The sequence below is a fragment of the Pezoporus wallicus genome, unplaced genomic scaffold (assembly GCF_028554395.1).
Source record: "Pezoporus wallicus isolate ANWC-B61680 ecotype Strahan unplaced genomic scaffold, APGP_CSIRO_Pwel_v1 scaffold_3294, whole genome shotgun sequence".
In the NCBI taxonomy this organism is placed as follows: Eukaryota; Metazoa; Chordata; class Aves; order Psittaciformes; family Psittacidae; genus Pezoporus; species Pezoporus wallicus.
Window position 1 is genome coordinate 6,291,077 of NW_026635478.1, and position 21,331 is coordinate 6,312,407.

Genomic DNA, 21,331 nt, shown 5'->3' on the forward strand with positions numbered 1-21,331 from the left:
TTACCACTGGCTTCCAGAGGTAAGATAAGTTGGTTTATCTTCGTAATTCATGGTGGATAGTCTTACTGTGGAGAGCATCATAGGACTTCAGAGGTATTTGGGGAAGCCTATACTCTGGAGGACATTATGGCATCCATGTTAGTGCAACTATCTTCCCTTGTTGGTCTTTTCTTGCAAAATTACTGCAGAATAGCGGCTTCAAGACAGCTGTCTTTGATGCAAAAGCATGGTCAAACAACTAAGAATAGTGTCTGCCTTCAGAGCATGCCAACTCTACAAAGTTGTACCTCTTGCAAAGGCATATGGCTCTGCCCTCAGATGGACTGAATAAATACCAACTCTGAAAGGTAAAATGGTTTTAGGGATGAAAAACCTGGTAAGCTCAGTTATGGGTTTGAAACACCAAAACCAAAAGTTACTTGATCTAGTAGTTATTTTATCTAAACCCTCCACAAATCCAAAAATAAGATAAGTGATTCCAGATAAGTGGTCTGCAGAAATAAAGCAAGGGTTACTTTATGATTAGTCCCAGTATAAACCAACGTGTTGATAATCAAGTGATGAAGAGCGATGAGTGGTTATAGTATTGGTCTGGTTTGGGTGGAAACAGACTTGCATTGTCCTCTGGAAAGAGTTCTTCCTGAGTTTTCCTCAGAATGGATGGCTTATTCTACATTGAAAATGTATCTTTAATATAATATTTTTCCAGTTCAAAGGCACTGCTAAAAACCTCATTTGTAAACAATCTGGGTGTTTCCTCCAGACTGTGTTATTTTTGTGTTGATGGCAAGCAAAAGAGCAATGACAGTGCAATAAATACTAAACTGCCAAGGAGAAAAACATGAAAAGAATTTTCCTTTCCAACTCCTTCTTTTTCCTGTTTTATTATACTCCCATTCAAAGCATCTTAAGGTCTGATTCCAAGCCCATTGAAATGAATGGGAGTCTTTCCAGGGACCTCAGTGGGTTTTGGATCAGGCTGTTACTGAAACCCTGTTGTCAACTTTGATAATTTTATATGAAGTAATTGCAGTGTGTCTGTAGTATTATTACCTTTCAAAAGTGAATGATGTCATAAAAGATCCAGAATCTGAACTCACTGGAAGCAATTACTGTTATTTTTCAAGTTAGTTTCTCAAAGATAAAAAGCACTAAAAGCTGTGTTAAAACAAGATAAGGATACAAGAACAGAATAAAAGCCGTGCTGGGTCAGACCAGTCCTGACTCCGACGGAGCCAAGAGCAAGGTGCTTTGGGAAATGTATAAAAAAACAGCATGCATAAGCCTCTAACCTTCCTGTAAGCTTTCAGCCATTTGCAGATCAGAGACTTCCTGACATGATTTCTGTGTATTTAGTAGTCCTAATGGTTTGTCCTCAACAAACTTGCCTAGTTTCCCCTGTAAGCTTTTCACATCTGCAGTATTTTGTGACAGGCATTTGAATGATTTAAGTTCTATGTACACATGTTGTGAGGATTCCTCCCTTTTTGCTTGTTTTAGTCTTGGCATCTACTAGCTTTCTTTGAAACTCCTAGTATCAGGAATGTGCAAAAACATTAAGGTAATGAATAAATTTTCCAAATATTTACATCCCATTTTTATGAGTATACGCAGAAGACCGTGTCTTAGTATCATGAAAAACCTGTCCCTGTGTTCCAGGTAACACAATTCCGTAAGATGAAACAGCTATTCCTGTAATAGTAAACAAACACCTTAATAATTGGAAGTGTTTATGTAGACTCAAAGCGCATGTTAATAAAATTTATTGAACTAACAAAGCAGATACTTAGGTAATGATACAAATATGAAGAGTGTAATATTTGACCTTCACTACACATGATAGAGTTAATTGCTTTTGAATGCAATTTTTGAGACTTACTATAGCTTTTCAGGGGCAAAGGTGAAGGATAATGCCAAGGTAAAACAAAAGATCCAGTGTCTGGGTTCAGAAAAGTATGCAAAAGGCTGATGTTTATCTGCAGTTCATCTGAACCTCTTGGGTCTGCATAACACGGGTGAGAATCCTTGGAGAAAAAGGCTTTCTTGAAAAATTTTGACAGTTCCATTGTCTGCTTTTTTATCCATTAAATGCCACCTAAGCTTTCTGATGCTATTTCCTTCCCAGCTGTTAAGAAGAAATTGGGCCACAATAGCTTTTAAAGCATAATAAAGATCTTTAGTCTAATTTTTAATATTTTTAAGTCAGTTTGAAGTGAGAGATACCCAGATTTCTGCAGGAACAGATATATTCCACCCCTCCGGGAGACAAAATCCATGGGAACTTGGTAAAAAGTAAACCCACTTAGGATACTTTTTGTAGTTGCCAGGTGTTCACGATCTTGCCTCTGAAAGTTCTTTGCATTACTGGGGTTGATCTACCTCAGTGCAAAGAGGCAGCAGAGATACCACATATATCCTACTTCAAGGGCTTGGAAACTTCAGCTAATTTACTGTGCATCTAGGTCCTCTGAACAGATTGAATTGCATTCTTAATAAAATGCTAATAAAGAAGCTTGCATGTCATTTTGTATTTGATATATTAATTGTTTTATACATAGTATAAGGATAGTGTATCTAAATCCTGCCATCAGCACCTTCTGGAGAAAGCAGAAGTGGGATGTCGTTCATACCAGATTCGGTGTATATGAATATACACTGAATATATATATATATATATATATATATATATATATATATATATATATATTGTTCCTCATGAGCCACATGAGCAAATCATGTCACCTTAGAGGTAGATAAGTGAAGCAGATAGGCAAATGGACCTTTTATTTAGAGCTGGTTTATTTGTTACGTGTCTTTAACCTGGCAAGTCAGTCAGTGCAGTTAGATTTTTACAGCTTGAAAGAGCTAGAAATTTTTACTTTCAGCATATACTGTTTAACCTTCATCATGGAACAGCTGGCTTTATCACAGAGCTTTCTCTATTGCAGTATAGCCTTCTAAACTAAAAGACTTTGACAGTTTACTTTTTAAATTTTCTTTAGGCTGTCCAAGGGAAATCACAAGGGCCTGACCTATGCCCTACCTCTTTTTAATTTCTTCTACCTATCAGTTGTAAATGGCTCTGGCTGATAAGAAAAGAGACTCAAGTCAAAAGTCATGATGCCTAAGGCAAATTTGTTATTTGCTGGTTTATGGATCCAGGGTTTAAAAAGGCAATCCTGACTTGTGTTTCCAGAACTACACCCAGTTTATAAACCTATAAATCTCAATCTTGCCATAAGCTCATCACAACTTTCCCTGCAGAGAGCATTCAAAGAACTGGAACAAATACAAATCTAGAAGGTTGTGGTTACATTGAGTTAGAGAAACGAAGGTAGTGGTATCTCTTGCACTGTCCTGCTTTCTGTAGTCACAGTGCTGGATTTGCTATAATTTTCTGAGGTTTCAATATTTAGCAATCTGGAATATGCTAGGTGTCACACTGCTCAAATTCATTTTCTTCTTTGAAAAAAACGTAATGGCTTTCAGATAAATTTTACACTTTTTGAGTTAGCTCCCCTCTAGCTGTATACGCCAGAAAAGTAAAAATCAAGGAAGGATTCTTACTTTGGAAAAGCAGAATAGATTTTCCAGCTTTTATCATTTTCGGACCACCTGTCTGTAATTCATTCACTGTCCTAATGCTCCACATAAGTATGTTTTCTAACCAAATAAATAAATCTATTTTTTTGGAAAAGTTTGCTATATTCTGATGAGATGGAGCACATTAACTGCATGAAAAAAAATCAAGACTATGGCATAGTCACTCATTTGATATGCTCTCTTACTCATTTCATATGACAATGGCTGGTTTTTGTAAAAGAAAACAAACCTGAATAATGAGTAATGTGTCATTTATATCATGAGCTTCCATTTGGGGAAAAAGCTGGGGATGGCTTTTCTTGTTTTCTCAACTGGTGTGGGGAATACTTAGAAAAGTTAATTTTTTTTTTTTTTTTTTTCCGAAAGGCATCTCTTGTTCACTAGAAAAAGATATTGGCCATCTTTGTGGAAATATTAGGAAATAAATGCAGGATCATGTTGTTTTGAAAGTAGTGTGGTATGTATACTCAGGAAGGCAAAGACTTTCAGGGAAGATATTTGTGCATTGATAAGAATGAGAAATCAACTAGATGACCCAAGAACTGTCCTGTCTCCTGAAGTGTTATTATATATATATATATTGCTTATATATATTGCTTATATATATTGCTTATATACTGATGTTTTATCTGATTCAAGTCCAAATATATAAAATTATAGTTTTATATTATACCAACCATTTGATACAAGCTTGTTTTGGGATGTTTTTTTCTTCTGCACTAAAATTTCTCTTTATGTATCTTCATCCAGTTATAAATAATTGTGCCTCCTTTCGTGATGATCATGTATGTTTTCTTTGTATCTATGTCTTTCAGATAGATGTACATATTTAGTGGATTGCGTACCTGGTCTATCTGTTTTATTGCAGACCAACACAGACAAAACTCGATACTAAAAGAAAATTATTTTGGATTACAAAGTAAAAAATGTCAGACAAATCAGGTTTATACTTAGCCATGTAATCTTTTCAACTATGTAAAAGCAAATAATCTAGTGTAGGAAGTCTACAATCATATATCTTGAAAAGACTCAAGAGAGAAAGAATAAACATGAGATAGAAATCAAATGTACTAGAGCAATGCTATTTGAACTTCTGCCCACACTTCTTACCACAATGCTCTGCACCTTGTATACACACCTCATTTACTTTTAAAAGTTGGTCTTTATTAGAGGAAAAATGCTTGTAAATTAGAGCTGAATGCTGATTTAAATGGAGGCTAATAAGAAATGGGAAAGACCACAGCCTATTGTGACTTATATGCAGCCTGCACACCAGTAAAGGAGTGGATATGACACAGCTACATGTGTATATATCATTCTTTTCACTTCATCTGATAGGAGTGTCACATGCCACAAAATAACTTCTTGCTGCTTATCTGCTTCCTATTTTCTTATTTTCTGTTCCACACCACATTCAAGAATAACTAAAATAGGAAACCTACTGTAGAAATCCTTAAAGTCATGTTTCTTCTGGTGTATACATTGAAGATGATAAGTGTCTACAGATTTACTAACTAGAAAGTAGACTCTAAAGTCAATTATTTCATTTTAGGCAGAGATGAATACATAGATAAACTTGAGCCTCAGCCACTTATACTTTAAGAGGTTTCTGTGGCTGGGAACTACCAAATGATGAACAGCACACGTGTCTGAACCAAGCAGTGTCATATTTTTTTTCTGTCCCTATGCAGTGTCCTTGAACAATCTTTGAATTTTCTCTCCTTATAGTATTTACTCCTGCAGGTTCTCTGATGAAACACTTCTCCTTTCTAATGCCTATGCAGAGCTGCCAAGGGTCTCTGGACTGTTTAATGTTGTAGGTGGTCTATAGAGAAGGAAAGCAAAAAGAGTACTCTTGCCAACGCTGGTTTTCACTGAAGTCTTCCTCTAAGGTTGTGGCACATACAGTGCAAGTTACCTTGAGATGAACTCGGGTGTAAATATATCACTCAACATGTCCCATTAGCAAACATATACACTGTTAATGGTTATGGTAAAGCAAGTACCATTCACTGAGAAACACAAGAACATGAGTTTCCTGCAGAATGAGCACACATACAGGCAGTTATGATGGATCCTGATGCGCTATAAATTCACATGTCAGCCTGCCTTCCAGTAAGCTCTTCACATTGTGCTCATGCGCTAAGCAAAATGGACATAAATAGTTTTAATAAGCAAAGCTGAACCACTCATAAGAGTGAAATAATTTATGGAACAATCAAAGAGTAATAACTCCAGTCCTCTATTGAAAATGCAGTTTAGTATAGAAGAATGTGTCCAACTTCCATTGACACAGGCTTCTAAGTTACTTCAGTGCGGGGCAGTTGACTTATCCTTGTGAATATTTTCTCCCTGCTCAGTATATATGTGGTTTTGTACTTCATTCTCTGTGAAGTAAGTCCCCCAAACTATGGCATTCCTTTGTGATGGGGCATAAAAAAATAAAGAACAGACTCCACATTAGACAGGGTTTTTTTTTTAGTCTTGGCTCCCAGTCTCACCATTTGCAGTGTGTGTGAAACAAATTGTATAACTGGCCTGTAATAACCAAGTCTCATGAAAGCTAAGAGGGAAAATGAGGATGGAGATGTGAGGGCTTTTCCCAGTGTCACTCATTTGCAGTGAGGAGATAGATCTCTTCCACTCTAACCCTTGAGGCCCTGGATAGTCCTGCCTCCTATATCTACAACCTGTTGAAAACTGTTGTTATTTCTTTCTGTATAGGAAGTGTATATTGCTCATGCCAATGATATTCAAAATGTGGGGTATGCCTAGCGACCATGACTATTTTATCTAACTACATGCAGTTAATTGAGATTGCTAAACAGAGAATTGAGTTACACCAGACACTATCTATAGTCCTTCATGTCCACAGGCTACCTCTACCAAGGTCCAGGTTGCCCTTTAGGTTAATTTAATCTCGTCAGTTAGACAAACTAATTCCCTTCTCTTCAACTACACACTTTAACTTCCATACACCATGAAGAAATTCTTTCTTGTTATACTCATTTATACTACCCTACTCTTGCCGACTTCTTTTTTGCTTTAAATACTATAGGTATAATTCTTAGTTTGAGTTTATTCTCCATCTAATGAATGTCCTGGTTTTATTATTCTTTATTTAGAAAAAGGGGTAGACAAAGGATACTATACTGTAGGAGCCAGACTGATCCGGCTAGAGGATAAGGTAAGTGCATGAAAGCTTTTTTTTTTTTCTTCTGAGTAATGATATCTGATCTACAGTAATGCAAGATAGTATCTTGGCATGATTTACTTTAGAATTACAGGGCACCATAATAAAGAATAATATCCTAATTTTTGTAAGGGAGTTGATGAAGTATCATGTGCATGTTGTTCAGCATTAACCATTTGCCTGCCATACAGATTTTGTTCTTGATTTTAAACGGGGCTGCTTTCAAGTTGAAGCCAATCACACATCTTGTATAAGTACTTTGAACTGACAAGGTGTTTGCCACACAAGAATTAGCAAGTTAAACAGAAAGACGTATCAGGAGTCTTTGTAAATAGCAACAGTTGATATTTCAGTTAATAATCTTGAGCTTCTTTAACATTTAACATTCACATACTGCTTTTTTTTCCCCTGTACGGTTATCTTCGTATCAGTTCTGCCCCTCCCCGACTGTCATGTTCATCTTTGTTATTAGTAATTGTTACTTAGAAGTGTGCCCAAAGGCCAAAGCTCAGTGAGGCTCTATTGTTTTAGACCTATTCCAAACATCCACAAGAGCTTTTCCCACTTAAGCAATAACAAAAATACAAGTTTGCTTAAAACTAGGAATCTATTTCTCTAATAGTTTTTTAGTCAGCTCTCTTACCTACCCCAAAATACTGGTGTCCCAAGAACAGTGTGCTTTTGGTGGACAGTAGCAGTGCAGTAGTTTTGATATGTAGTATGTAGGATGTAACAGCTGGGACATAAGTTCATTTGAATTTAACATATTCATTGCCCATTTTTGTCTTTGTCTTACACAAATTTGTCATGCAAATTTTCTTTTCACTTTTTTCTGGGGAAGTGAGGCGAGAAGGAAAGAGGAAGTAAACTTCATTATTCCTTAGAACTATGAATCTTGGCAAAAAAAGCAAAAATTGAAATTCCTCCCTCTCTTGCCTAATATCTAGTGATCATTGCTAGGACAACTTTGGAAGTATGTAACACTGCGATGTCAAAGGACAGATTTTCTTTGACTTTTTGCTGTCTTGGACAGGGTTAGAGAATCAGCTTCACAGGTAAAGACAAGTTACCAAAGTTAACTTCTGAAGTGCATTGGTCCCTTGTGCAGACACTCATTCAAAGTGAAATTGGCTTTCATTCAGATTACCTTAATTCACTTCAAAAGAGATATATTTCTGTCTAGCTTCTGTATGTTCTGTACTTTCACACCACTAGTTCATTCTGATTTCTTGAATATGCATATATAAAGTCACAATCCAGATTTGAACATTTAGGAGTGAAAGTACCTGTGATAACAGTTGAATTACTTCGTGTAAGAAATACTGCTATATTGTAAATACTTCTGGAAGCAGTTCACGGTCCCCTGACTGCTCCATATTTATGAAGAAGAGAGGTCAGAAAGTTATTAATGTCTCTGGCATTGGTCCAGCTTCAGCAATGTGCTGTGAAGTTGATAACTTTATTTCAAAGCCTTAATTAGAATACTGCAGGCATATCTTGGTGTAAAAGGAACATTACAGGAGATGCTGATGTGTGCAGTAAATGCTGCAGTGAATGATCTCTGTTGCAAATATCTGCTTATGCTCCGCCCCTCCATCTTAAACCTGCTAGGAACCTGAACTCCAGCTTATTCAGAGAGGTTAATAATTTTCATCAATACTGCCTCAATGTAGATGCTTAGAGATGATGAAGCCACATAGTTTCACCTTCTCATGTTAAATGTCTGTTATAAGTATATGGAAACCAGTCTGTACCAGGGATTCACAACAATGTTCTTGGAACACGAGTCATATAAGTTTAAAAAAAACCCAATGGTACAGTCATCTTAACTTCATTTAAATGTGATCTAAATATAGTTTGGCTCATGCTCTAACTGCTCATGTTGTCAAGACCTAGCTGCCATTTTGTTTGAAGAATTAAACTGCAGCGCTTTAACTGACCACATGTTGTATGGGAACTGGTGATTTCTACCTCTACTTACTGTTCTGGAGAAAACAAATAGGAGGGAATAAAATGTCAAGATATTTCATAAGACGACTTTATGCAAGACATGTAATCATTGTAGCTTCCTTTTTGTTCTCATACCAAGCTACAAATGTAACACAAAATGCTGGAGCCTGATGAAACCCAGGGCATTTGTTCTTTCAGCACAAATTAACGCACAAATTAACCTTTTTTTTTGTGTACAGGGCTTCATTCTTATATTACTGCTAAGAAAGCTGACACTGCCCAAAAAGGGCAAACATTTGTTGTTGGTTTTTCTGAGGTTTTGATGGTGTGGGTTTGGGAGGGTTTTTTTTTTTTTGTATTTGCATCTTTTGGCGCATTAGGCTAAAACACTTATGTTTACATAGTGAAAACAAAGTTAAGCTTCCCAGATATCTCTATTTTAATAGGACAATAGAAACGACCACATCCTGCTGTCAGACAGCTTCCCCTAAACTATTTTCCCATGTCTCATGGGCCGTCCTGCTTTAATAGTTCACTGTGTAGTAGCTGCTATGTGCCCAAATGTGAAACAATATTGGAGTCAGGAAGGACAAGCTGGGTTTCAACCTCTGAGAAGAATAAATGAAGCAAGGGCATGTCTGACATCAGGCTCCAGCTGGTGGTGAAAAATGATCTCCCCCTTGGAACTAGAAAACCTTTGGGATCAGCCTCTTCCCCCTGGAGAAATTATTTTAACATTCAGTTACCCGGTATAGTCATGGCAGCCTCCCAACCAAGTGACACATCTGATAAAATGACACGTTTTTGGACAAAAGCCAGTTGGTGTAGACTGATGGAAATGCAGTGTGGATCTGAATGTTTCATCTGCTTAAAAATCTATCAATAAGCTATTAGTACACCTCTATCCCAGACTGATATTTCCCACCAGCATTTTCCAATTCATTTGTTTTAGTTGTTTCTCCAAAAGGGAATCAGAATGTAATTCACCCATTTAGAGCTGTGCATTGCTCAGCATAAAGCCATAATTACTCTTTTTATAAACTGAGAGAGAGAGAAGTGTATATTTCTAATGGTTAAGATGAACCTTGTTCCCTTGAGAGGTTTGTTACTATTTGAGTTAAAATGTGGTTTTTGCTGTGTAGAAGGGAATAGATGCAGATCTCTGAAGTGGTTGCTTAGTGATAGATAAAAGCTTTGAGGCAAAAATATTTTAAAGATTCAAAGATAACAGCCATTCATCTGGCATGATTAGCTTTGCTTGCAGCCTCTCTTTTGTGACCATCCAGGCTCTGTATGTAAGTTTAAGGTAATGGGAGGAGGTAAGAACAAGTTTGTGTAGGATAAAGCATCATGTGGGTCCAGCATAAAGCAGAGTTGTAATACACTTGTATCATTTTGTTTTTAAGCATTGCAAAGCTGAATAAAAAGGGATAAAATACATGGTTGCAGTTTCCAGACTATATATAAAGCCCTTTCTGGCAACCTCAGTGCTGTGTAAAGCTTTATTCCTTTCATTAACATAGCATGCTGCATAGTGTAAATTTACCCATAACACTTTTCAACCTGTTTTTCCCTGATTAGGGCATAAAAATCTTGTTTTGTTGTGGTCAGCATAAAAACCTAGTGTGGTTCTTTTCATAAAAACACTGAGATGTGTAGAGAAAGAATGGGGCTTCTTTCCCAACACGTGATGTGTGCCATTTGGCCGACCCTTTCTGTAGTTCGATGGCAGGGTTTAATTTTAAATTGCGGTATGTAGCCATTGACAGATTCTTTTGAAATGTATTGAGAGAGAGCTTGCTTCCAAGATGATGTTCTAGAGCTGGTGTTAGTTTCTTTTCAAAATTGTAAGCTAATGCTTCTTTATGATGAAATGAGTATTCTTTCTTCTTCTTTTCAAAATTAGAAACAAAAATCATGTCGTGCTATGTCAAACTGCACGGCAACCAATAAATAAAAACAGGAGAGAAAAGAATCTACAAATGAAAGGTTAGAAGGGACAGCTGTGTTGTCTTTGAAAAAGAAATCTATTAGGTATTTTTATAATTATATGGCAGTCTTCTTTATGTGGTATTTACAGTTATGATTTACGTCCATATTACCATAACTATTTCCATACTTATAGACAACATGTGATAATGCTGAGAGCCAAAAGCAGTCATTTGGTAGCATTTAAAAAATGCAGAAACACTAAGAGAAAACAGGGCAGTAAAGCAGAACCCTTCTGAGCTTTATCCATCTGAGTAATGCAAACCAGAACAAAAGTGTTGTCCAACATAAACAAATGTAGAGGTTGGACTGTGGTGGTAAACTCCCTCTTTACCAACTGAAACACCCATTTTAAAGTTGGGAGCTAAGAAGATGGGCTCAGAGAAGAGCAGTATTGCCCCACCATCTTACTCCTCCTGCGAAACAATGGAGAGATGGATGTTAGTGAATCTGACTTCTGCAATGATTACATCAGGAGGAATTAAATAGTAAACTATTTATCATGACACTGCCTCTGCAAGCAGCACCATAGTGAAGGCCCTGTCAGAATTTCCATCATAAACCCCTAATTTGTGGGTGGGGTGATGGGCATAACTGAGCTGCATTAAAAAAAAAGAAGGGAAAAGCTGAAAATTAACGCACAATGAGTCAGTTGCAAGATGAGCATGCTACATTTTTGAGGTTTCAAGAATATGTCTGAAATTAACCCATTTTGTTAACAAAATACATTTTGACACTAAACTGTTTGTGGGTTGCTTGCCCCCAGTTCCTTACATATTGAGTCATTCCATAATATAAAGCTTTTCAGAAGGCTTTTTGAAAATGGGCATTATGTGGATTTTCTTAGCTACTAATACACGCTGATAGTTCTTAAAAGTAGCTATCTGAGTTGCACTGCCATTCATTCTTGTAAAGAGAAAATGTTTTTCATCCTGGCCCTATATGTTTTGCAAACCTGCATGAACACTGATGATTTTGGACTACCTCTTGTCAACATAGATGTGTGTGAGTTAATAATTAATATAGCTAATGTGACTTGAAGTTATCTCTTATGAAAAAGGTGTGTTTCTTGTTGTACGTGTTCTTGGAGTGGACCATGTTCAGTTCAAGGAGATGGGCAGGAGGTTCACCAGGGGAGATGCTAAGAATATGTATCTGGAATGGGATGCCATTGAGTGCAGTAGAAGCCTGATCTCATTTACTTCAGAGTAGTCCAGCACAAATCCATACCCACGATGTCATTAGCATTTTGTTTTTAAGCAGTTGCTTAATTAAAAAAATAAAGTATCTGATGCTTCAAGGCAAATTGTGTTTCCATTTATGCCAGTGAAGTTACTCAAGATTTACCCAGGTCTACAGCAAATTTCTTACATGGCTTTAAACAAGATTCCAGCTCATGTCTTCATATTCTGCTCAGAGAGGAGGTGAAAGCAGAAATGGGAACTCAGACAGTTCAGAATTAGTCTGAGTAAAATCATGGTTTTCATCTATTATGTCTAAGTGAATCTTTGTGGCATGGTGGGGATTCGAGGTACTATAAAACTGAAGCTGTGCATGCATTCTTGTACTGAAACATCAAGACTTTTTTTTTTAATCTGAAAACCAAGTAATTCTGATTTAACAGCTTGGATCTTAGCTACATGTCTTTTCTACATTGCTAGCTCATCTCTCAGTGAAGAGAGGAACTTTCATAGCCTGGACTTCTTTTGACTGCCTGGGATGTATTTTTGTTTCTCAGATAAACCTTGTTTAATACAGTTGAGAGGGAAACTGCAAGTAAGAGCTAACCCTGATAGCCTTTCAAGCAAAAGGAAAGAAGATGTAGATCATATATTCTAAAGCATATCTGAAAGAATCCTGACTGAATTCTGCTATTATGGTTCTTGTCATGGAGCCTTATCATATGTGGTACTTTGTAGCACCCTCCTATTATTATGGTTGTACATCACCTTCCATTATGGAGCTCTATTTTCAGTTGCTTACATTGCTGTCAAACTTTGGCCAGCTGGGCTGAAATTCTCCAAGGCAGATGTCTGCCTCAGGCTGAGATTTTTTGGAAAATTTATATGTCAGTGTGGGTCATCCTTTCTATATCACAGTAACCTGACCCACTGTGAAGTTTCTCCCAAAAGTAAGCATAAAAATGTTGATGGAAAACACTTGAGCTTCTCCTGAATTAGAGCAAGAAAATTGGACAGAAATGGAATATTATCTGCCAGTCTTGAGACCCAGAGGCCTAATGCAAAACATAGTGAACTCAGCAGGAGGCTTTAACATGGATCAGGCCCTGATTTTTAATGGGTGAGGGAGCAAAGAGTTTTGCATGGTGAATGTTTGCCAGGATGCAATTCACCACCATAAATCAAACGTTAAATAATTCCAAAGCCCAATAAATGAGTGCGCAGACGGCATTGTCTGCTCCCCAGTGATGCACTGGCTGTTGATTGAGATCCAGCTTGAATAGTTTGAACTCATTTATAGCAGTCTCAAGGATTGCTCTGATGAGGCAGTTGGTGCAGTCTGGTTGCTTTTCTGCTCTCTTGGCTGAAACTCTTCTGGTGGAACCAAGGAACCAAAGCCACCCGGCAAATGCTGCCCATGACACCTTAGAGCATGGTGGAGCAGCAGGAGGCAGGCGCTTGTGGACATATGCTGCACAGAAGCCTGAAATCAGTTTGCAACTTACATTTAATGAGAAACAAGGAGAGGTGCTTGCAGAATATGTACTTCTCTACACTAACAGTCCTTGTGGAGAGCACATAGATGAACTTCGAACACCAAGGAAGATAGAAAAAACGAAATGATTTAGGGCTGCTGTAAATAACAGAGCCCAAAGGGAAGGGAAGCTTTCACAGGCTGTTATGACATTGGATATCTAGACCATACTGATGCACCTTGGCTGTTTAATGTGTAGGGAAAAGCTCCTGGAAATAGCAGTGTTTACCACAAACTCTGTGGTTGGGGAAGCCTGTCTGTCTCTTCCTGTTCTCCTAAACCTTCCCAGCATCCCAACTGGTTTTAACTGATATTAAGAAAGGGGTCATGAGCTTAGACATTATGATTTCCTGTCAATTATAGAGCAAATATGTGCTGGGTAGAGGATGGACACTCTGCTAATCCGCCTCTTCCCAGAAGAAAAGTCTGCAGTATGAGTGTGGAATGTGTCTCTTCTCAGGTGCCAGTCCAGCCACAAATGTATGGGGAACAAAGCTCTGTTAGTTCTGTTGCTTATGAATCAAAGAGGCAATTTATTTGCTATTGCTGGGTGAAGAAATTAAAAAAAAAAAAAACGATTTTTTTAAGAGTATTTTGGCTATCCTGCAATTTTTTTCTTTGCCAGAAATTCAAATCTTCCCAAAAGGGCTTTGACCTGAACTTCCAAAGAATAACAGAAATCAGATCAGCTATAACTATTTTGATTTTACTTTTTGTGATTTTTAATATGTTATTCTAAATTAACATACAGTTTTAAATCATTGGTCATCCTGGTTCCCAAAACAAAATGCCTTAATTTAGAGATGTGAAAAATTGAGTATTTTGACAATTCTTATACCTTGTTCAAATAATTAAAAAAAAAATATATAAATCCATTAAACGTGTATTTTCTTATGAGCAGTTTTTTTAAAAAAAAATTCTAATGCAAATAAATTTTATTTGAACAGTTTTTATGACCTCCACTTGTTGCCAATGTTAAGCAGTTTAACTTGGAAAGCTATTTTCAAAAATAGATTTTGTAGGCGCTTTTAGTTGATCATAGCTGGATGCTGCAAGTGCTGCCCTCCTTACAAACAAGTCGAGGATTTTCCTTTGGAATATTTCTCCATCTGCAAATGGCAGTTTGTTTCCAATGGAACATTTTTTGAACAGGTGTCACGTTCTATGGAACTGTATTTTAAATCATATACCGGAAGAAAGTGTTTCCAGTTTTCCACTTCAGAGTGACTTTCTGAAAATTGGGATGAAATACTGTAATTTTTCTGAGCATTTCAGTTGAACCAATTTATTTCTAATTAATTTGTTTAAAATTGTTACTCTTTCATTTTGATTTTGATTGAAAGACATTCCAGCATCATGAATAACCATGGTTATTTCACCTACCATATTTTTCAGATCGGTAATTTAAAAGGAGGTTTTAATATTATTAGAATGCTGCGTAATATTGACCTCTTCATTCAAATAATTACTGTACTAGGAGTTGGATTTACCTTGTTTCATGCAAGAACTGAGTCAGAGCAAACATCTGTTTAGTCATGGAGCTATTCTGTTGCCGCTGGTGACCAGTATCAGATGCTAAGGGGTGGACTAGAAGAAAAAATTGAGTCTAAATTGCTATAACTAGTCTCTGGGTGTTTGCAATGGATTATATATAATAAGCAATATGAAGTATACTGCTGTACAAGGCACATTACAGGGTGATACACTCTCTAAAAGAAAAAGCCAAAAAGCCAAAACCCCTACCAGGATATACTGGAGTACTGTGGTGACCTGACCAGAAATGTTGGCTGTATACAGGGAAGAAAATTTTCACTCAACAGTAAATTCAAATAAAGGGCTTCATATAAAGCCTTATGAGGTAAGGGAGAGAGAAATGAAATGTAAATAAACAGAGAAACTCTTTTCTCCCTGTATTTACCACCAGGTTGTTCTTTGCAACATGTAGCCTTAAATTTTATGCAGCACAAAAACAGTGAGCAGATCAGTAATACATACTTCTACAACGTAATTACGTTTTCTGCTAAAGTTGATAAATCATATTTTCCTTTCTTAGAAGTTTAGGTTTGATTTCAGTGCTTTGTTCTGAGGTGTTTTAGTAAAACACGTTAGTCAATGTGTCTGTTACACATTGCAGTTCAAGACCAGCAGGAGGCAAGGTGGTGTGGAGTACCTCAGATCTTTTCTGGTCATGTAGGTATAATGCTTAGTTTATTACAAGGTTGATCTTCAAATGCATTTTTATGTGATGTCATAATATAATTAAATACTAAAGCACTAAGCAGTTTATATAGGGAATTATTCATGGTCTTGTAATTGAAGAACTGGGTTTTTTTTTCCATTATCAGCAAGTGTTTTTCTGCAGGTTAAAATGTCTTTGTGTGGAATGGTTATGACTGTGAATAGACTGAAAGAAAGGAAGCACATGGAAGTGTTGGCTCAAGCACTGAGCACCAGCTTCAGAAACCCAGAGTGCTGTGCCAGAGAACCTCAGCTCAAGCGCAAACAAAACAGTCTCTCCCTCTATAAAACAATACTTTGCTACTTCAGTTACTATAAGGTACTGAGATATTATCATACAGGGAGGTGTATAAATACCTTATCTAGATGTACGTCACAAAGCATATAGAGGTATTCCTCAAAACCTCAAATGCTGCTTTCTCTAGAGTCCAGTGCCTTTCTGTGGACTGAGCAATCCTAAACATCTCTCCTTTAATCTTTCTTTAGACTTAAAATGTCTGTCTCTGCCCATGAAGCAAACTATCTGCTATCACATTAGGCCATAGCCAGCATTTTTCATTCTGTGGTGATTGTACCATAAAAATGTCCTAGGATCACAGAGTAATTCAACTTGGAGGGACCTCAGGAAGTTGCAGCACCCCACTGCCTCTACTTTAGGTCTAGCACACTTCCCTAGTAACATTGTGTAGGATGTAGATGAAGAAATAATAACTAAAAATGTACTGGCAGGCTTTGCTGCTGTTGGAGGGGCATCATTAAGTACCAAATTGGCAGGTCTGTGTTTATTTCTGCAACCTGCACTGCCACTAAAGTGCACATATGTGACATGGCAGCGTCTTGGGCCTCAGTGTTTTCAAAATCTGACAACTAGAAGTACGGGAAATTGTGTCTTACTTCCTCTTCTGAAAAATGCTAATAAAAATAGGAGTCTGGAACTGACATAAAAAGGGCTTTTCAAGAGGTGAAGCATACAGCAATGGCATCTAAAGCAGATTCAACAGAATCAACAGTTACAGAAGGTAGCCAAAACAATGTCATTTAAAATGTGGGCTTAGTATGGATCCATGCTATAGATGCCAGGTCAGGTTAAATGTGAGATCAGATATCCATCTGGATTGGGGATCTGGTTCACACAGCTTCCCTGCTTCTTCACGAGTAGAGACTGCAGGCTATCAGCTCTGCAACAATATCACAAGTCTCCTACTACTCTGTGTGTTTCTTAAGGCTTTGGTATCTGGAGATATGCAATTATGTGAGAATTCTTAAAATTGCTTGTTTCTAGCCCTCACTGTGGAGATGCACATGAAAAGCAGGAACTCTGAAGCCTCAAAACTCCAAAAAAAAAAAAAATAGGATGAACATAAAATGTACAGTGTGCATTTAAAACTTTAAGCTTTCAAAGACAGTATAGTTGTACTGATCAAAAATAGCCCTAGCAGATCTATGTTGCTGCACACTTTCCAGGGGAAGCAGAAAAGCCAACTAAATGCTCAAAACTAGAGCACCCTGGCCTCTCTCCTATGTATTTACATTGCCAGCTGCACTGCAGCTAGTTTAACATGAGTTCAGGTATCTCCCAAGCAGTAGGCACTGCCATGAGGACATACCCTAGGAGGCAGCAGAAGCCTATGTTCTTTCACAGCAACTCAAAACACATCAACTGTCTAAATTTCCTGCTCTGCCTTGCCATGAGCTGCCTGCTAATGTTAGTTTTGTTGCTGACTTTCAAGGTGCTTAGCAGCCACAGCCTTTCCATGCTTTGCACAACTTGTCACCATATATATCTGGAGAGTTTCTAAAGCCACAAGCAGTGAGTCGTCTTGCCTGTGAAAGGCTAAACCTGTAACAAGACTGAGGGTGCCATGCAAAAAGCATTAATATCTTTATGCAGTGTTCAGTAAGCGTCGGTATTTGCCCTCAGAATAAATAGCTGTTCTTTTCTGCTCTTATCTCAGAAATCTGTTGTGCTGTGGAAGGAGGATGGTTCTTGATGAGTACCCAGAAACTGAAGCACAGCAGTCTGTTCCCAGCACTGCCGCATATACCTGACATTAGTCCGGGCAAGCCAGTTAGACACCATTTTTTTTGAAGGGCAGAAGAGTATGCTCACCGTAAAGCCAAATTTATGATTACTGTATAAGTGGGATATCCATTATCAGAAATGAATGGCTAGGAAGTTAAGACCACAGTAATGCCCTGAAGATTTGTGTTTCTGGCCCCACCTTGACTCTGACCTGTCCATTCCCCCTCATCACTAAATTAGTGGGCAACTGCCCTGGGTTAGCAGTGTGTGTGCAGTGTGGGAGGAAGGCAATGGTGAGCTGGGGGAGATGGCTGGAAGATGAGGTCTGGGCAGGAACATGAGGTTGGGGAAATGGTAGCTTGACAGAGAAGGATGCAGGTGAAATACAGAGTCACTCTTGCTGGATGTAGAAACTGCAAGCAAATTACAGTTTCTTAGAGAATTTTGGAGCCTGATCTCCAAATCATTCCTCAGGCCAGATTTAGTTTGAGCCTGGTCCTGCAGCTTTGCATGACTGTACCTTAGTCAGCATTTTTTGTGTGTGTTGTGTATGCTAACTGGGTGTGCAGTTGTCTGGATGTGTATATATCTATAGCTCTGATTTCTATTTTGTATTTTTGCATCTACTTTTTTTTTCCTCTCTTTTACATTTTATGCATTTCACCCTCTGTTTTTAAAGTCTGAAAAGCACTTTCAGCACTCTGTGAATACTGGATATTATTGTTTCTGACTGGAGCTTTTGGTAGGTACTCTCAGCTCTCCTTTTATAGCACATTCCAAACTCTCTATCCAGAGAAAACAAAACAAAACAGTGTTTCTGATGTAGGCAGCAACGTTTATTTTCAGCCCCAGCTACAGGGTAACTATTACTGTAGGGATCACCACAAGTGGGTCAGATCCTAGAGTCCCAGTGAAGTTTTACCCTGAGTTGGGATTGCAAAAATAGACTTCTGACCCTGTGGTAAAACATATCTGCTTGGGGGGTAAGATGGTGACAGGAACTATTATAAAGCTAATGCAACTTTAATACGTAGGGAATAGAGTACTCCATATGCGGCTGTGTAATTTCCTCTTTGGCTTGGAAGGCAAAAATGAACAGCTTGTATTTGGAAGGTCATTTTCAAACTCAAAAATATCTTTTCTGCATTTATTTAATTTTGCTAGATGGCCAGGCATGCTTACCATAGCTGGGACTGGCGGGAGTACCAGTTATGTCATTCAGCAGAAAACTCCCTTGTGTGAGGAGAATTTTGTTTCATTTTTCTCTTCATCTCCAAGGCTATACATACAGAAGGAGGTCACAAAATAGAAGTAAGCTGCAGCCAGCAAAGTTCAGATTTTGAAAAAAATAAAAACCTATGTATACTTATTAGAATTTCTTGTTAATGAGGTCATTTATGTCAGGGCAGGAAATGTACAGAATAGCACAGGATAGAAAAATCTAGACACTGTAGAACACGCCAACAAATTTGGCACATGCACTACTCCCTTAATATGCCCCCAATGTAATCTATAGATCCCACAAGTGACCACATTCTGTTTATGTATGTGAAAACTCCTATATATGTAGCACTCATAAGAGTAGCAATTTTACTAGTGGGAAAAGATTATTGTGGTCTTTTTATATAGCATATAGGTTTACTTAGAATGAGTCCTTGTAGAAGAATGCAGAACCATGAAAACTTGTTAAAATGTCATGATTATATTAATTTCATATTTAAAGGAATACTTCACTTTAAGTTATGGCTCCAAAATTACACTGCTCATTCATGATTTTTTTAATGTATAATTGGCTGCCTCCAAAAATGTCACAGTAGGAGGAAAAAAAAAAGCTCATTTTCCTTGGCGTGTGTACTGTTGCTATTCCTGTGTTCATTTGGCTTGGCTCGGGTAATGAAATGCTGCAGTCTGAAATAACTTTTTATATGTTGACATGTGCATTTAACTAGAATAAGCAGGCAGCGTAGACCAAGTTGGATTCAGCAAGGAACAAAATATATCTTGTATTGCATCTTTTAATATATCAGCCTACATTTATGATTCTTTTTCATTTCTTCTTTGTAACCTTCACACACCTCCTAGCTGCACACAGCCCCAGCATGAAGGTTGAAGGTGCAATGGATATTAGGGAGCAAGTTAAGATTAATAGGGGGGAGGAGGGGAGAGTAAGAAGAAAGGAAGGAAACTGAGGGACACAATTTTATCTCTTGATGATGAAGTTTGAAGGGGATTACTATTGATCTGTTGGAATTTATTTAGCTCCTTTGTTGACTGTCCCTTGGTCTAGACAAGGAAGGACCTCTCAAGATTTCCATAAGATGAGCTGGATTCTTGATACTTCACCTCATGTTCCTTTCTAGACTGGCCTGGGTGTTGTTTGTTTCCGTGACTGTGCTGAGGCTTTCACTGAGCTGCAGGTACCAGATTAGAATTGCCAGTCTGATCTCTAGATCACTGACCACTTACTTCTGCATTTGACATCAAGCAGCAGGAGAAGGGCCATATTCCTGCACTGCAGGTGCAGGTACACTGCTGCATGGGGTCATACTGGGCAGAACTTTCCGCCCCTGTCATATCTGCTCCCTATTTTGTCCCCAGCACATAGCTTGGCATGCAGATCTTGCCTGCCAGAAGGCACCTGCAGATAGCCAGAACTCACCAGAGGCAGCTCTGAAATATGGATGATGCTGATGTTCACAAACATGAGGCTGGTGTCTTTCCATAGCCAGAGTCCATGAGTGCTGGGTGTGCTGTGCTGCAAAGCCTTTCACTCTGGGGCTGCAGGTACATGGTGTAGAATAGTTTACTGGTTCACTGCACATGTCCTCCACAGCTGAGGCTTTCTTCCAAGCCCAGCTCAGAGGATTATCTCATAGTCTGATTTGTGATTATGCGACAGCATCTAGACCTTACACAGAGAAAATCCCGAATGCTTCACAGGGGTTTAGCACAAGTACTTAAAGGCAGGGAGAGAAATAGGAAGAATCCCAATGAAATTTTGTGGGCAGCCCCATGTTTCTGAATGTCTATGGTGTCATATTTTGCTTTGCTTTCTGCATTTTCAGTGGTCATTACTTCTGCAGAGAAAAAGGATTCTTCTATACCCACCTCCTCACACTCACATGGGATTGACCAATAGCTGCAGAAGAGCACATAGATGTGCAGTGCAAAAAATGTGTCTGAGAAGCACACGTTAAAGATCAGCAGTGGGTAGTTTCATGCTTGTTTTGCAAACTAGCCAAATGACACCTTATTCGGTTATAAACAGGAAACCTGGGCCAAGTTTGTAGATGTTCATGCCCAGGGCCACTCCCTAGAGGAGCTAAGGCTCGATGTACTTGTCAAGATGAAAGTCGTGACACACCCCATGACTTGCGTGTTGTTGGGACCTGCTCCTATTTACATCTCAGCATGGGCTTTCTATAGTTCAAGTATAGATTCTATAGTTCAATAGAACTAGGGGTCAGTTTAAAAAAAAAAAAAAACAAAACAGAAAAAAGGTCAAAAATTAAACATAAAGGAAACTTAAAACATATTGTTTAAAGCCTGCAGCAATGAAGTCTGCTGCATCAGTCTAACAGCATCCTAGGAGTAATAAAGACTCTGGGTTTTGTGGGCTT

At 38.1% G+C, this 21,331-nt stretch overlaps 1 protein-coding gene across 2 annotated transcripts in view; it reads left to right on the forward strand.

Annotated features, from left to right (window-relative positions):
- The window catches only part of LOC130608425 (potassium voltage-gated channel subfamily KQT member 1-like), a 466,916-nt gene that overhangs the window by 263,325 nt on the left and 182,260 nt on the right, over nt 1-21,331 (forward strand). For both annotated transcript variants that reach the window (XM_057426291.1, XM_057426299.1), the window contains one exon: nt 6,729-6,790. In XM_057426291.1, the coding sequence (XP_057282274.1) occupies nt 6,729-6,790 (62 nt within the window). The remainder of the gene's footprint in view (nt 1-6,728; nt 6,791-21,331) is intronic.